This window comes from Haliotis rufescens, unplaced genomic scaffold (assembly GCF_023055435.1).
Source record: "Haliotis rufescens isolate VD_foot unplaced genomic scaffold, xgHalRufe1.0.p SCAF_3, whole genome shotgun sequence".
Taxonomy (NCBI): Eukaryota; Metazoa; Mollusca; class Gastropoda; order Lepetellida; family Haliotidae; genus Haliotis; species Haliotis rufescens.
Window position 1 is genome coordinate 35,821,092 of NW_025964001.1, and position 17,356 is coordinate 35,838,447.

Genomic DNA, 17,356 nt, shown 5'->3' on the forward strand with positions numbered 1-17,356 from the left:
TCCCTTATCCAAGATCCCATGCATTTGCACTAGCTCATTTCTCAGTAGCAATGTCAAACCGTGAAATTGGATAAGGTCTCAAGTTGAGGCTGCCCTGTTAAGACTGGCTTTAGCACGGCCTCCGATCGAGGATTTACGGTAATTACAAGTGCAGGGTCAAAGTCTAAATAGGTTGATGGTTAAACGACCTGAATTACAATGGATTTAACACATATCTCAATGAAGTTAAACACCTACTCATTCGGATGTACAAACTATTCAAAATGTGCTGACAATCATGGCACTGATGTATTACGAAGCATATATCAGTGTTACTCGACAGGCTGCATGAGGCATACCCCATCTCCCAACGCTAGCAGCGTCCACCACTTATCACAGGGACTTCTACGGTCCAAGGTGCTACGCTCATAGCCTGCAAACAGTTGACAAATGTTGACACAGTTATGCTGAAACTTGCTGTGTCAGGCTGCATATTGTTCAGTTCGGTACGACCGCCTCTGTGGTGTGGATAGCGCGATGCCCGGAGAGTGGAAGGTCGGTGACTCGATCATAGCAAGAGACGTCAAAATATGGTACATGTTGTTACCCTGGTTGGTGATCGGCATTAAGGGGATAAAACAAGGACTGGTCGGCTCGAAGTTAGTAAACAATGTCGTGAGTGGAGTTTCCATGTAAAACAGCGGCATGGTATCTCAGTGGACTAGCAATATTAAACCGGCATTAGTCCGGAAGAGCACACGCCCACACACACACGCAGGCACGCGAGCGCGTGCATGCACGTCACTATATAAGGCAAAAATCTTGAAAACGACGTTAAACCCCATTTCCCCTCACTTTGGTAGGTACTGGCAGACACTGAATGTCCCCAAGAACCGTGATCTCCCTTGTAGTCACATCGCCCCTATCCCGTAATTCCTCTGTTCAACAGCTATTTATGGCGACAGTCATGTCCGAACATGCTTGCCTTGGATCCGCTGTCTCTAAATTTGAATTTTAGAGATTTCAGTTTCATCCAATATCGTCCAAAGATAACGGTTAGCTCTATGGCAAGAAAGGAAATTTCAAAAATGTGTTAAGGACTTCATTGAATTCAGTTGTTCGAATGATGTAAGCGTATCGACTTACGACTTATAAATAATTATTTAGTGAATAACCTAGGTACGAGGAATTACAAAATATCTTTTCCAAGTTAATTTGCCTTTGCGAAAAACATTCAACTTTAATACATGAGGGAGAGATAATCTTTAATTCCGAGTTGCAAATACGTTATTGCGCTTATTATTGCCCATAACCTTTGTTTCTGACAAAAATATAGAAAAAAAATGTGAGTCTCCTGGGTGCCGTTGTACAAAGTGATCGTAGCTCCTACACCTTAACACAGACTTACGACAACCGTAGCGATGAAGTTGTTTTGTACAACGACCCTCCGGGTCGGTATTCACAGAGCTTTTTAGAATCTTTGTGAATACCGCCCCAGGTCTAAAGTGGAGATAACAGCTCAGTCGGTCTATTGTTGGAACGACGTAAAATAAACTCGATTGTGGCGTCATCTTCAAATATTTGCGACAATACGTTCACATGACGTCACGTTGCTATGGGAGTCCTCGCATCCAATGAAAACAATGGAAATAGTTACACTGCTCAGTGAGAATTACATTTCACCAATATCCTCGCCCTGGCGGGTAATAATACGTCGTCATAAGCATTGTTACCACAAGCGTAGCAGTATGACGTCATATTGCGTAAATTGACCAATGAACTTTGAGGATCGCTTAATTGAAAAAATATTTATACTGGATCTTTCAACTCGCATCAATCAAAATAAAAAACACCTCATAGAGAGCCCACATGGACAGGGTACAGTCAAAGGGAGATAACTATGTGTGGACAAATCGCTTGGACACGCCCCCGATCCCGATCCCCGCGAACTTGCTGACTATAATTAGCTTGTAGTATAAGACGCAAATCGGGCAGTTGCGATGAGTTGTCTCCCTTGAAAAACTCGATAACCGATAACACGAACACATAGACAAAAACAGTGTGTAAATAGCGACGTCCTAAATCATCAGTGAATGCAACTACTTTCGTTCTGCCATCTTGGATGTTCGCAGCCAGTTACTTCTGGTGTCTAAAATCTTTTTCAAAAGGCAGATACATGAGGTTGATGACAACGTAGTTAGCTCACCTGGAAGATGGCGCTTTTTATAAGAAGAGCTACCTGTTTACAAGCAAGCCGGGCTTGTGCAGGATGTGTTCGTTTCAGATACACCGCGGAAGCAGGCAAAGTGAAGGACGATTTCAAGTCTGCAAAACCATTCAATGACATCCCTTTTAAGAAAGGATACCCAGTTATAAACAATATGCTCGAATTTGCTGGAAAAGTTGGGAAGATGCATGAATTGATATGGTCTCGTCATCAACAGCATGGACCGATATTCAGAGAAAAGTTGGGCGTTTTAGACAGTGTCATGATTACCGATGTGGAGGCAATAGGCGATTTCCTGCGCCAAGAGGGGAAGTGTCCAAAGCGGACCGAGGTACCTGTCTGGATTCAGTACAGAAAACAGGCTGGGGAGGCTGAGGGAATATTTATGGCGTAAGTTTGGATATGTTATGACATGGAATGTTTTACACTACGACTTCTTTATTATACATACGGGGCGGTCGGGTAGCCTAGTGGTTAAGGCGTTCGCTTGTCACGCCGAAGACCCGGGTTCGATTCCCAACATGGGTACAATGTGTGAAGCCCGTTTCTTGTGTCCCCCGCCGTGATATTGCTGGAATATTGCTAAAAGCAATCTCATTAAAATCAGATCTTAGTTCTCGCTACCGCTAAACAAACTTTGTTTAGCGGTATCGAGAACAAAGATCTGATTTTAATGAGATTGTTGCTAAAAGCGGCGTAAAACTAAACTCACTCACTCACTATTATACATACACAACGGTTCAGGGCTATTTCTTTCCCCTTCATCGGTTGAAACTACGGTTACGTATTAAAAAGTCTGGTTCATTCTAACAGATTTTATAAGAAACTATATATTATCTTAACTATGGATGGTTCGATCCCCGGCCGCGCCATGGCAAAAACGTTAAAAGATGGTATTTGTTACTCTGTTAATTTCATAAATCTCAAATGTTAATGATAGATGTATCACGGATGCTCGGTTAACGGTAAATACTAGAATGACATTCTGTTGATTTTGTTTTGTTTGTTTCTTGTTTAACGCCGTTTAAGCAATATTCCAGCTACATGACGACGGTCAGTAAATAATCGAGTCCGGACCCGACTATCCAGTGACTAACATCATGAGCATCGATCCACGCAAGTAGGATACGCTGATATTAATCAACCAAGTCAGCGAGCCGGTCCCGTTAGTCGCCTCTTACGACAAGCATAGAGCTGCCCACGGCAAACATGGGTTGTTGAAGATATATTCTACCCCGGATCTTCACAGGTCCATTCTATTGATAAGATACAAAATCAATTACCCTGATGGAAAGTGTCTATCAGATATGGCGTATCATAAAATCAATTTTGATATTTTGTGTGAAGACTATGAAATATAACATGAACGCAATTCCAAATGAAATACATGAAAATTCCATTGCCCCAATATTTAAAGTGTTCTTCTTCTACTATTTACCCTTGCTCCAATGCAGTACTGAAAGGAAAGTCCATTGACGTATAGTAATTCTATCCTTTAGGATATCTCGATAGGCGGACCTTACAAGGACGCAAGTTTTTTATGGGGACAACTTGTTCTTATTATTTATATAATCTAGAAATCATGTTTGAAACTATTAATTTTATTTGTGCCTTATCGACGTGTGCAAGTCTTTGTACTTTGTTTTGACTAGTGGTAACGAGGACTGGCAGCGCATGCGCAGTGTCGTAGACAAGCCTTTGATGAAGATCAAGACCGTTGAAAGTTACGCTGACATTTTCAACACTGTTACCACCGAGTTTCTTGACAGATTGGCGAGTGTCAGGGGCCCTGATGGGGTTGTGGAAAACATCGACATGGAGCTCTTCAACTGGTCACTTGAAGGTATATATATCGGCATTACTTCGTTGCTTTATGTGTGAGGTGAAATGGGGTTTAACGTCGCGTCCAAGATTATTGCACTTATATAGCGACGTACATGCACGTGTATGTGTGGCTGCTTGTACTAGTCCAGACTGATGCCGATTTATAGTGCTAGCTCACTGAGATACATACCATGCCGCAGTTTAACATGAATACCCCACAGTATACTGACTCCGAGCCGACCAGTCCTTGTTTTAGCCCCTTTATGCCGAGCGCCAGACAGGGTAACAACAAGTACCATCTTTTAACGTCTTTTGGTATGACGCGGCCGGGGATCGAACCCCGGACCTTCCGCTCTCCGGGCGGACGCTCTACCAGTAGACCACGGAGACGGTCCGTTGCTTTATACGGGATATTTACCCTTTAAGAGCTAGTGTGGGTTGGCGTTTGTATTACAAGGGGCATTTTATACTAATGTAGTAGATGATGCACTTTAGCAGTGTCTATTGTGTCTATTACTAAAATGTTAAATTTTAAATTGCTAAGAATATTATGATAATAAGTGTCAATTATATAAATTAAAGTATATATATCACCATGTTTTAGGTAGATCAATAAATTATTATTATTATTATTATTATTATTATTATTATTATTATTATTATTTCGACCCTATTAGCATAATTATTCAAAATCAGAATTGTTCCAAGTCAGTTTCAATTTGGTTATCGACTATCCACTTTATCATTCAGCGGTCTGTACCGTGCTATACAACAAACGGATGGGGTGCCTATCTGACAAGCGCTCTGGTGAAAGCGAAGAATTTGTGAAAGCTATCCGAGTGATGTTGGAGACGACGGTTGATATAGGAGTGTTCCCCCCAACACTGGCCAAGATCCTCCGGCCTTTCCGGTACAGAGCTTTCACCCGATCGACGGATACGCTGTTTCGTGTAGGTAGGTAAAAAGTTTAGTGAGTGAGTGAGGGAGGTTTAAAGACGATATGAACAGTAAGTCAGTCAGCCCCGAGTGTTTGATGTAGGCAGAAAGACCAACGTGGTTCACGTTTAAGAAGTTTTCGGCTTCCGCGAAATCCGTGGGTATGGTGCTCACAACCAAGAATTGGGATCAAGGCCCATCTGGAATTCGAACCTACTGTCGTAGGATCCTCGCACGCCAAAAGGATGCAACTCTGAACAGCGAATTGCCTAGAACGTTCGTACTGTCTTGCACCTCAGTTATATACTACAAGTAATAGTCAAGTGCATGTATTAATGACGTTCTACATATTTGTTTTTTTCTCTTTTGGATTTATTGATTCTTTTGTAATTATCACCTTCAGTTACATTTTTGGGGGACAAGCTTTTTAATTGTTCCATATTATACATATTTATATTCATATTTACCCACCTGCCCCCCGTCCACGAAATTGGGAACACCGGAAGTGGACGATAAACCCCCAACTGATGATGAATCTATACGGAATCACTCATACTTATACTTATAAAAAACGCATATTCGATATTGTTGGTAATATTTGGCAAAGTGGCCACAAACAATCAAATTAAATTGTTCTGGATATTTAGGCATGAGCTAATCGTCGTTGTAGGGGTTCGAATTTCATGCGTGTCATCGTTCCCCGACGGCCTGGTCCTTTGCTCATAATATCAATCACTGGATTATCTCGTCTTGACTCGACTATTTACAGGCAGCCGTCATATAGCATATATTGCGTTGTTAAAAAACAAACAAGCAAAACAAACGAGGGTATTAAATGTGTTCCAGCCCGACAGTGTGTGGACGAAGCTATGGTTAAACTGAAGTCTAAGACCGTGGACGAGGAGGAGGTTGGCTTCCTGGAGTACCTGCTTCTGAAGGACACAATTTCCACCAAAGAAATCTATGCCAACGTCACGGAGTTAATGAGTGCGGCAGTCGACACGGTCAGTTATCTCACTGGTTGTAGCTAATCCAAGAAACCAGAACTTTGCTGGTGTCTTGGATTTTCCTTATCTCGGAATATCGTTCACTGACGATACGAAAATAGTTTTCCAACACCACAATTAAAAAAGAGCTGACCCGGTATGTGGAAAACAAAAGATCAAACCTCCCAGTATGGAGTTTGAAAATCTGTACCCGTGTTCACTTTTCACATGTGACACTAACCCGTGAAGATCCGGGTTAGAACAGGTCTCCAGCAACCCATGCTTGCTGTAAGGGGCGACTATGCTTTTCGTAAGAGGCGACCAACGGGATCGGGTGGTCAGGCTCGCTGACTTGGTTGATGTGTGTCATCGTATTCCAATTGCGTGGATCGATGCTCATGACCGATGACTGGACTGTCTGGTCCAGACTCGATTATTTACAGTTAAACAACAAACAAACAAAATCAGTCATCTGATTTATCATTTACAGACGTCAAACACCATGCAGTTCCTTCTATATGAGGTCGCCAAGAACCCGGATGTTCAAAAGAAGCTGAGGGAGGAGCTAGAGCTGTCGGTGCCCCCCGGGGAAATCGCCACCCCCGAACATCTCAGATCTATGCCCTACCTGAAGGCGGTTATCAAGGAAACTCTCAGGTAAGACACACCTCTGGTATAAGGCTGTTGGAGGCAATGAAAGTGAATTAGAATCTAGGTCTTTCGTTCTGGTCGGCAGTGACCCGTGAAGATTCCGAGGTAAAATTGGTCTTCAGCAACCCATGCTTTCCGTAAAAGGCGACTAACGGGATCGGGTGGTCAGGCTCGCTGACTTGGTTGATGCATGTCATCGATCCCAGTTGCGTGGATCGATGCTCATGACATCAGTCACTGGATTGTCTGGTCCAGGCTCGAATATTTACAGACCGCCGTCATATTGCTGAGTGCGGCGTAAAACTACAAACCAACCAACCAACCAACTGGTCGGCAGTACATCAACCATAACAGACATATTCAGCCCCGTGCGGATTCCGGGTTAGACTAGGTTCCCCACCTGTGCTGGTCGTAAGAGGCGAGTTAATGGATCAAGTAGCCAAACTTGGTTGATTGCGTGTCATCGTACCCAGGCGGCGTGGATTGTTGCTCAAAATATCAATCACTGGATTGTCTTGTCCAGACGCGATTATTTACAGGCAGCCGTCATATAGCTGGAACACTGCTGAGTACGCCGAACAAAGTACAAACGAAGGAACAAATAATTTTGGTTTTTAAGTCGATCAATATTATTATGTTTTGTTCGTTTAATATCCGGTTATCATGACAAGTCTTAGCAATAATATGTTAATGCCCGGATTTAAACTGAGGGGATATAAGGACGAATGTGCTCTGTTTCAACTGCCTTCTGAGAAAAAATATTTCATAAAGTTTTTAATGGAAAACCATTTTTGTATTGCAATCTGAACAATAATAACGACTCTTCAACAAACAAACCATTGGCTGAGCATCGAAACAGATCATGGGAGCAGTCACAACAGCCCAGTCCCCAAAGGCTCACAAGTCAACAAATAGTCTTCCATACAGACCCTGAAACAAATATATCCAGTACAGCCCATGCAAGTCTATCATGCCAAATCTATATCACTGTAGTATCTGAAAATGAAGAAAGTCTCCGTGCTCCTTTTTTATTATATTTCATAGCTATAAAAAAACCAACTGCTTTTATCTGTTAAATATGTTCTTTTCAGAGACTAGGTGTTAGTCCAGGCAACTAAATGAACATTCCCATTTATACTGAAGTACACGGCACATATACCAGGTTTCACGGGATATGTTTCTGCAAGATATTTCTCCCATAATTCTTAGTGTGTGTTATCTTTTTTCCAGGTTGTACCCAGTCGGGAGTTATGTAGGTCGAATCAACCAGCAAGATATCGTTATAATGGGATATCAGGTGCCCAAAGGGGTATGTACTGGGTAGATAAGTCCAATATATGTCAGACAGGCAAGAATAGGTCCATGAGTTAAAATACGCAGTTATGTGAACGAGTGAGTATGAATTTACGCCGCTTACAGCAGCGGGGGACACCAGAAATGGGCCTCAGACATTGTACGTGTGTGGGATTTTGTATCGAGACTTGATATTTTGTAACAATTAAAGCTGCAAAACCAGATATTTTTTGTATTTAAAACTATAACCCTGATTTTTTAAAAGAAAAAACACCTTGCAACAAAGTTCTTCTTGTGGCAGCCAATTTCTTTTGTTTTCACTACTCTGAAGCATTATTATTGTTTTCAAGAATTTTCGGGGACAATATATATTTTTCGATAAAATCCCCAAAAGAGAATTGGTCTTCAGCAACCCATGCTTGTCGTAAGAGTCGACTAATGGGATCGGGTGGGCAGTCTCACTGACTTGATTCATGTCATCTTATCCCAATTGCATAGATCAGTGTTCATGATTGTCTGGTCCAGACTCAATTATTTACTGACCGCTGTCATATAGCTGGAATATTGCTGAGTGCGGCGTTAAACACCAACCAAACAAACAAATGACTTGTATTGTAAAAACCCTCTTCCATTTTTCAGAAAAATGTTGTTGTGTCGTTGCATGCGGTTGGGCGGTTGCCGTCACTGAATGACGAGCCAGGGACCTTCCGACCTGAACGCTGGTTGAGAGAGACGAGAGAAGCCAGTGATAAACCAGTTGCATTTTCACATATTCCATTCGGCTTTGGGAAAAGGATGTGTGTCGGTGAGTTTAATGGGGATTCACGGGTTCAGCAAACTTCAAGAGGCGACTAACGGGACCGGGTGGTGAGACTCGCTGACTTGGTTAATGCATGTCATCGATCCCAATTGCGTGGATCGATGCTCATGATATTAATCACTGGATTGTCTGGTCCAGACTCGATTATTTACAGACCGCCGTCATATAGCTGGAATATTGCTGAGTGCGGGGTTAAACACCAAAAAAAACAACCAAATCATTCAAATATTTCAAAAATCAATGTGTTTGTCTGAACACAGTTGGTATTAATTAGTTCAAAGTAGCAGTTGGGACATTATTCTGAGTTTCGTTATTCTATTGAATTACCCATTTTCATCTTAAGAGGGAACATTAATGTAAATTTATAAAATGTCAAGGACTTGCAATTGACGTAACGGGATCCATGTGTGACGTCATGAATATTAATGATGTACGGCTCATTCCCAATTGCCCAACTTGCTGAAGGGGTTATCTCCCGCAGAGCTCCCGATAAGCTTTTGGATGTTGTGGGTATTTTACTCAAGCATTTTAAAATCATTGGGTATCAGTAATTCTATCTGGGTATTCAAATTTCTGTTACCCACTAGTTTTTACACATGTGGGTATTTAAGTTAAATATTTAAAAACACTTCATCTAGTCCCTGCAAACTGTTGTCGTGTGGGTTCGAGAGCTTATATTAATAGGACTCAAAAATACCGCGATACTTCCACCAGAAAGTGTGATGGCAAATGATCATGATGTAACTGTCATCGTGGAGTTTGGCAAGGTTGACGGAATGTCCGTATATAATTTCAAAATAAGTTTGATTTGCTAATCGAATACGCAGGGTTACTTCACAATATTTTGTTGATACGCACAAGTTTTATTTTTGTAGCGTATCTGTAATGTTCATTGCTTATTTGATACGCTTGTTTTTTTTTCTCACTGCGTATTTCTGCATTTCTGATGCGTATTTTACGCAGATACGCAGCTTATCTGGAGCTCTGCTCCCGTGACATAGTTTGTACCTCTGAACAGCAGGAGTTACGTAAGTGGGAAGACCCCTGATGTACAATATTGTTCTCAGTTGAGATTCACTTAAATAAATAGTATACACATATGTAAATAGTGGGAAGTTATCGTTCAGCCCTTAAAAGTATTAAAGGATAATGGTAGACTTGCATTGTGTGCCATTATGTAAGATAGTCATAGAAAGGCCCTACCTGACCTACCTAACACATATTAACATTGCTATTTAGGTCGACGTGTAGCTGAACTCGAAATTCAACTCTTGGTGGCACAGGTAAGAACTCTTCAGTACGAATTCTTATTTTCAAATTCACACATTTCTTGTTTATTGTTAATAATGCCTCCAAAATATTAGCCAAAGAGGAGAATGATTTGGGATTATTTGTTTGTTTGTTTGTTGTTTAACGTTGCCCCGAGCAGTATTCCAGCTATGTAACATCTGAAGTACATTGTTATTCACCAATAAATCGTTTACATGCATGCATGTATACCAGTTCAATAGCTATGGACTCGCCCCTATCTCTGAGCCATATTAAAGTACAGGACATATTTTAACATCAATTCAAATATCTGAAAGAATGTGTTATTAGAAAGATCATTTTTTAATGTTGTAAAATTCCTGCATAACCAGTATGCAGATTCCAGGATAGCTTGCTTGAAAATGCCAATTTACACCTGTCAGAGGGGTACACAAAGTACGTGATCTAGACTACCAGTCGGACTTTCATTTTGTGGAAGCCTTGGTGGCTGAGTGGGTTAGACAGCTGACCTTGTGTGCTGGCGATTAGGTGCCTAGCTCTGACAGCGTGGGTTAGAATCCGGGATGGGATTCAACCCGCCCAAAACACTAGAATCTGTCCTTTACTAAGAAAGTGTTATCCCAAATATGACATTTGTTGAAGTGAACTGCTACCAAATTGGGATCAACTATTTTGAGAGGGATCTACATTACGTCAAATCTGTTTTCTATTTTGTCAGATGTTACAGAGATTTGACCTGAAGCCAAGTGGTCAGCCACCCCCGGACATTGTCCAGTTTGTGATCACCAGACCAAAGGATCCAGTCAGAGTCAAATTTGAGGATCGGCGATCTCTGTAGAGTTTGTTTGGTGGAATAAGCTGATGAATGAGAGATGGAATATCAAGCACGAATTGATTGTTTAGCTATAATGACAAAAATGCCTCAGTGACTTACAAAAGCAGCACATATTTGATGGTGAATTCCAAAACCGAGGTGGTATGTTTCTGAGGCAGCATGCCATTGATCCTTTGGAACCAGTGGCAGATAAATTTTATTCAGTTACCATGATTCGCTGTTTTATAGTATGTACACACTTTGTTGACGTCACTTGCAAACACAGGGAACATAGAAACAGGAGAGAGTTGCACAAAATATAATATTGCTGTTTCGTGACATTTCTTTATGCTGATGAAAAACCTGTATGACACAAAAGGAATAAACAATACAATGGAGTGTCCAAGAGACTGTTGAACCCACTAAGCCATATATTTAATTACAGGGTCAACAAATATGCTGGTCCACCAGACAAATGCAACTGACGTCATTTCTAGAGATTCGAACATGCGCTCGTAACTTGAAGACGTCGTAAATTGGACGATGTTATTTTTGAGAGGGAATTGTTCCCTGTAGATGTAGCTGGGCAACGTAGATAAACGCAATGGCCGATCGATCGCATTCAGATGTTGAAGAGATACGACAATCAGTGCTGGGTAAAAAGTTACAGAAATTGACTTGAAAATTGTGAGAATATCAGGGAAATACCAAATATAGCCCCCCTGTACATAAATGGACTTGACCGACATTGCCGAGGCCAGATTGTATTCGGGGAGTCATCATTATTTCAATACCGGTTAATGTATTTAATGCTTGTACATTTTCTTGACATCCTTAAGAATGCTGTACAAGATGTCATATTAGAAATAAACTACTCATGGTTTATTCTCCGTGCAACGTTTTATTGTACGATAAACAACTCCCACTCGTCTTTTTTTTCTTAATTAGGGTAGAATGTCGGCGTGTAATAACTTTATGATATAGTGCACATGTGCATTTTAGCAATTCTCAATGTTGATTGGTCAATTGAAGTCATTTTACGTCACAGTGCTTAATTGTTCAGGATAAATACGATATGACGATATGATGTATTGTATATGACGCCACAAATTGATAACATTACGTCATTTGAACAAAAGGCTGCCTTCAGACTTTCCTTCCACATCAAGCTGACACGCCGTCATATAACTGCAGTACTATTTAAAGCGGCATTAAACCAAACTGATCCACTATCGCTTATTATTTATCCGACTGCTTGTTTGATCCATCATGTTTAATTCTGATGCTGACCATAGGATTATTGCATGTATTACTTCTTTTCACCCTGTAGTTATCAAAGAGTCTTGATTGTTGGTTTAATATATGATATACATTTTGTCAACTCTATTTTCTTGATTAGTAGTAGTAGTAGGAGTAGTAGTAGTAGTAGTAGTATTGTCGTCGACATCATTTTTGTTATTATTATTGTTGTTTTTATTGTTATTATATGGATCGCTTGGCGCAGCACACATTGACCATGTTGACACGTTCTACTGTCTAAGTGAGTGAGTGAGTATGGTTTTACGCCGCTTTTAGCAATATTCCAGCAATATCACGGCGGGGGACACCAGAAATGGGCTTCACACATTGTACCCATGTCGGGAATCGAACCCGGGTCTTCGGCGTGACGAGCGAATTCTTTAACCACTAGGCTACCCGTCCGCCCCTCTACTGTCTAAACTTCGTGGACTTGTATTTCCACCATGAAGCTACACATACATCTCCCCTCGGAAGTGATGGCAATGCATCAACTAATGATAGCACTGCAAGAGTGCTGTAGTGGGGACATGCCTGTTGGGTGTGTTTGTTGTGCACAATATCGTCGGCCTCGAAACCAGTGACTGATGTTATGAGCAGCAGTCCACGATGTACATTTACTCAAGCTATCAAACAAGTCTCCGAGTCTAACAACCCGTACGGCAGTCATTGGTTAGTGTTGACCAATTCTAACCAGTAATGGATGAAGCAAGTCATCGAGTGACGCCGTTTTTTCAGTGGCTCTGCAGTCACAATATCCCGGCAGTATATATACATAAATACAAGTATAAGAGTGCATATAGACTGGTCATTTATTATGGGTGGGTGGTGAATTGGTCTTAGGACTGTATCATGTGTGACTAGCAGGTTTTGAGTTGATATTAAGAAAGTCCAATGTTCATGATGTTTTCTTTCCTTTAGAAAAGGTGAGAGTTTTTTTCTCTCAATGCGTTAACAGCTTTCTTGTCACGAGCTTACACACTCGCGGCTTGTTTCTGTCGTAGGACCATCTGGTTTGAGAGTATTTCGCCCATGCGCACAAAATAGTGGGGTATCGTAGCAGACGAGGGACTCTTCTTTCTTCGCTTGCAAAGACACGGAAAGTCGTAAGTGATAGTAAGGCGTGTTTAACATTTGTTCTCGATCAGTTAGTGTTTTGACATCGAACTGGATAAAACTTACCTAGACCATGTATTTTATATGAAAGATGAAGTACAGAAGATGTTTTTTTTGTGAAATTTAAAGCATCACCTGGGGGATAAAAGTCTGGGGATGAGGGTGTTACATCTCATACAAATCCGAGGGAAAGTGTTTTATCAAATATACACTTGCGATTTAAGATGGTTTAAAAAGATGAATATCTGCGTACACATTTTCGTAAACGAAAACCAGTCGAAGACATGGGGCACGAGTTGCATGCACGGGTCGAGAGTTAACTTGTTTACAAAATAGAAAATTTGACTCAATCGGCGCCTTGTCAATTTCGCACGTGCAACACGACCTTCTCGTGACAACACGTACTGGTAAGTTGGTTTGTTGTTAACGCCTCACTTAGCAATATTCCAGCTATAAGACGGCGGTCTGTAAATAATCGAGTCTGGACCAGGTAATCCAGTGATTAATATCATGAGCATCGATCCACGCAATTAGGATCGATGACATCAACGAAGTCAGCGAGCCTGACCACCCGATCCTGTTAATCGCCTCTTACGACAAGCATAGTCGCCTTTTACAGCAATCATGGGTTGCTGAAAACCTCGGATCTAACTGGTACTGAGTTTTTGCTTTCAAAAACGGGGTTGCTAATGTGTCCGTGTTTGAATCGTTCTGATAATTTAGAAAATAACAACATACGGTATCATACACTGTCAGTGGTAACTCTCCAAAGTATAACTTTAAAATATTTTCCAACAGTTCATTTGGCCCAAGCGGCCAAAGTTGTAGCGAGTTTACAATTATTAGTGACAAGTCATGCAATGTAAAAGGGTTCGAACCCCAGGAGCGGAACACATTTTTAGAACAGTTAATCAGAAGATAACATCCCCGATTATGATATTTTAATTCCCCTGAAGAAAAAAAGTATGACGTCATAGGAGGTTTAAGACCATTTTTTCCCATTAACAAGACATAAACATATGTTTTCAGATCTTCGTGTGTTATCGATACTTTGATGTCCGGACATTTCATTTGAAACCGACGACGTCATCCAGAGGTTTCAAATGCCAACAATATAGAACTAATTCATTTAAAGCCTCCTACCTTTTATCCAAAATGATATATACAGTAATGCAAGACTTTTGTTCATGAAAGCACGAAATCCGATCGGTGATGGTGATTCCGGTCACGTTTTGCATTGCCTTGGCTATATAATGTGTTATGTCAGTGTATTCGTATACATGCCCTATTATCATCTGGGGCCGATATTCCCCGACACATGCTGTCATCATTATGGCTCTCACATCCATGACACAGATACTGAAGTGTTTGTGATGGATGGACAGTTGTTTGTTTCCTAACCGACCGATGGAAATAACTTTACCAAGCAGCATTCGTACAAGGACCTGGACTGCCGCCATTTTGTTGTGAATTTTTGGTAGATATTTCTCATGAATATGGAAAGGGTTTTCTCGCTTTTATTTCGATGCTGACCTAGGCAGCTGATGAGGAGGAGGTGACTCGAATGACACACTCCCCTATACCTTGACGTGAATACAGGAGACGGGTGTTCAAGGTAAGTGGTTTGACTAGGGAACATCTGCAGTATATCACTGTAGATGCATTCGTCAGCACTCGTCCCTTTCTGTAGCCAGTGGGTAGAAGACCAATAAAAAGTATATATAGAATACTAAACGAGTTCCCGTGTAATACCAATTTTATTAAACGAGTGAATATAGTTGTGGTATCTGACGAGCGAAAGCGAGTCAGATACCACAACTATTCACGAGTTTCATATAATTGGTTTTACACGGGAGCGAGTTTAGTATTTTATTTATTACTTGCCATTTATAACGTTTTTAGAATTATACTGTTGAGTAGCATAGGCTGACACCCACACGATCAACGGCATAGTCAAATTGAGTTTAACAGAATAATACTTCAAACACGTCAAAAGTTGAAACGTATGAATTTAATTCCAAACAACGGTCCACCTTTAGAATTCGCCGCCTCCGTGGTCTTGTGGTAGAGCGTCCGCCCGGAGAGCGGAAGGTCCGGGGTTCGATCCCCGGCCGCGTCATACCAAAAGACGTTAAAAGATGGTACTTGTTGTTACCCTGTCTGGCGCTCGACATTAAGGGGCTAAAACAAGGACTGGTCGGCTCGGAGTCAGTATACTGTGTCTGAGTGGGGTATTCATGTTAAACTGCGGCATGGTATCTCAGTAAACTAGCACTATAAATCGGCATCAGTCCGGACTAGTACAAGCAGCCACACACACGTGCATGCACGTCGCTATATAAGTGTAATAATCTTGGACGCGACGTTAAACCCAATTTCACCTCACCTTTAGAATTCACAAAATTATCGTAGGGCTAAGACTATCGCAAATCACATACTTTAATAGACTAATGACTGTCGTTGCGCTACAATACGATCGCCTTGTGGAACGGGCCTTGCACCTCAAAGTTTACAATAACGTCACAATACCCGATGACGTAATTTGTGGAATTTTGTTGCAAGATCCATCGGCGAAACAATGCCATGTGACGTCAGCCTAGCAACAAGGTTGCTGGGGTCATCGAGTGTGCATAAGCTCCTCTCAGTGATCTATCAACTCCACACGCAATGTCGTTGAATAAGCCAAGGGATGTTGAGAGCTTTCAATATTTGTTCGTGAAACGTGTTCCGAGACTACAAAAGCACGCGTTTTGGTATTACACAATGTGTAATACAGCTGTATGTTTATTAAACGGGTGATCTCTTCACGGGCAAGTAATAAATATATTTTATCAGTAATACATTTCTGTAATATTTTTTTCTTTCTAATGCTTATGTAACGGCGTGGAGTCTTCGCACATATGACATCCTTGTCAGCTTGCTGAAGAGGGTTAACCTCTTTGGTCACGTGGACGAGGCGTCCCACCTCGGATCAGAAGGTCCCTGTAGTTCGAATCACATCACTTGACTCTGACAGTTTATGGCCGCTACACTTATTTCACAGGAATATAGCCAGTTCGACATTCCTACTGTTATCTAGACGGGGTTTATTTTATTAAAGTAAATGAAGATATTCTGCAGTTCGTTGTTGGTTTGTTTAACGCCGCACTCAGCAATATTCCAGCTACACGGCGGCGGTCTGTAAATAATCGAGTCAGGACCAGGCAATCCAGTGATTGAAATGAGCATTATTTTGTTCAAAATATAACTTTCGCAAATCCTGTCCAGGGATAAGGATAGTTCGCTCTGTTTGACATTGCTAGCTTTTGCCGAAATTTTGCGATATCCGAAGATTACCGTATATCAAAGGAGGCAAAATACAAAATCCATAATTTAAATCAATTACCTCAACAAGGAGTGTACAAGACATTTCGTGTTTGCCGACCGATATTTTAATCTGAAATAGGTTACATATGTAAAATATTAATTCCATATTGTTTGGGAGCAGTGACACTCCAACTCAATATCCCAAGTTTACAGGCATTGCTAATTACATTCATGCCCGTTCATTTATATACATGTAAGCGATAGGAACCGATAAGTGCTGCCAGCATCATCGTTATTGCACAGGTGCATGCTAGTTATTTTTTAAGTAGGTCGCGTAACTGTCACTTTGCCAGCTTCATTTTTATACACGTAAGCGATGGGAACAGATACCTGCTGTCATCAAGGATAATGCACAGGTGCATGCCAGTTATTGGTTTGTAGGTCGCGTAGTCGGTGTCACTTTGTCAGCTACTAACACGCCTATCTCGCGCCGACCTCTGACGTGGGTACGTTCCGACACACAACCGTCTCCAGAAGAGTGCTGATGCTAAAGTGAGTGAGTGAGTATGGTTTAACGTCGCTTTTAGCAATATTCCAGCAACATCACGGCGGAAGACAACAGAAATGGGCTTCACACATTGTACCCATGTGGGGAATCGAACCCGGGTCTTCTGCGTGACGAGCGAACGCTGTAACAACTAAGCTACCCCAACGCCCCTGGCGCAGGCACGCACGCACGCACGCAGACACACACATGTCGCTATACAGTCCAGTGATTGACATGAGCATCGATCTACGCAATTGGGATACCAAGACATGCATCAACCAAGTCAGCTAGC

General features: G+C 41.5%; 2 protein-coding genes across 4 annotated transcripts in view; both read left to right on the top strand.

Annotated features, from left to right (window-relative positions):
• The first annotated feature begins 1,985 nt into the window (after positions 1-1,985).
• LOC124119234 (1,25-dihydroxyvitamin D(3) 24-hydroxylase, mitochondrial-like) lies at positions 1,986-12,174 on the top strand. Its single transcript, XM_046481681.2, has 9 exons — positions 1,986-2,596; positions 3,859-4,049; positions 4,781-4,984; positions 5,813-5,970; positions 6,443-6,609; positions 7,834-7,912; positions 8,536-8,701; positions 9,956-9,999; positions 10,704-12,174. Exons 1-9 carry the CDS (start codon positions 2,193-2,195, stop codon positions 10,821-10,823), a joined length of 1,533 nt encoding a protein of 510 aa, XP_046337637.2. The 5' UTR covers positions 1,986-2,192; the 3' UTR covers positions 10,824-12,174.
• A 969-nt stretch (positions 12,175-13,143) lies between these two features.
• LOC124119179 (solute carrier family 25 member 45-like) overlaps positions 13,144-17,356 on the top strand; it is a 28,161-nt gene continuing 23,948 nt past the window's right edge. The window contains exons 1-2 of one of the 3 annotated variants that reach the window (XM_046481621.2): positions 13,144-13,201; positions 14,749-14,826. The gene's annotated coding sequence lies outside the window, so the exon portion shown is untranslated. Of the gene's footprint in view, positions 13,202-14,526; positions 14,827-17,356 lie in introns of those variants that run through there. The other 2 variants (XM_046481636.2, XM_046481630.2) reach the window with 2 other exon arrangements.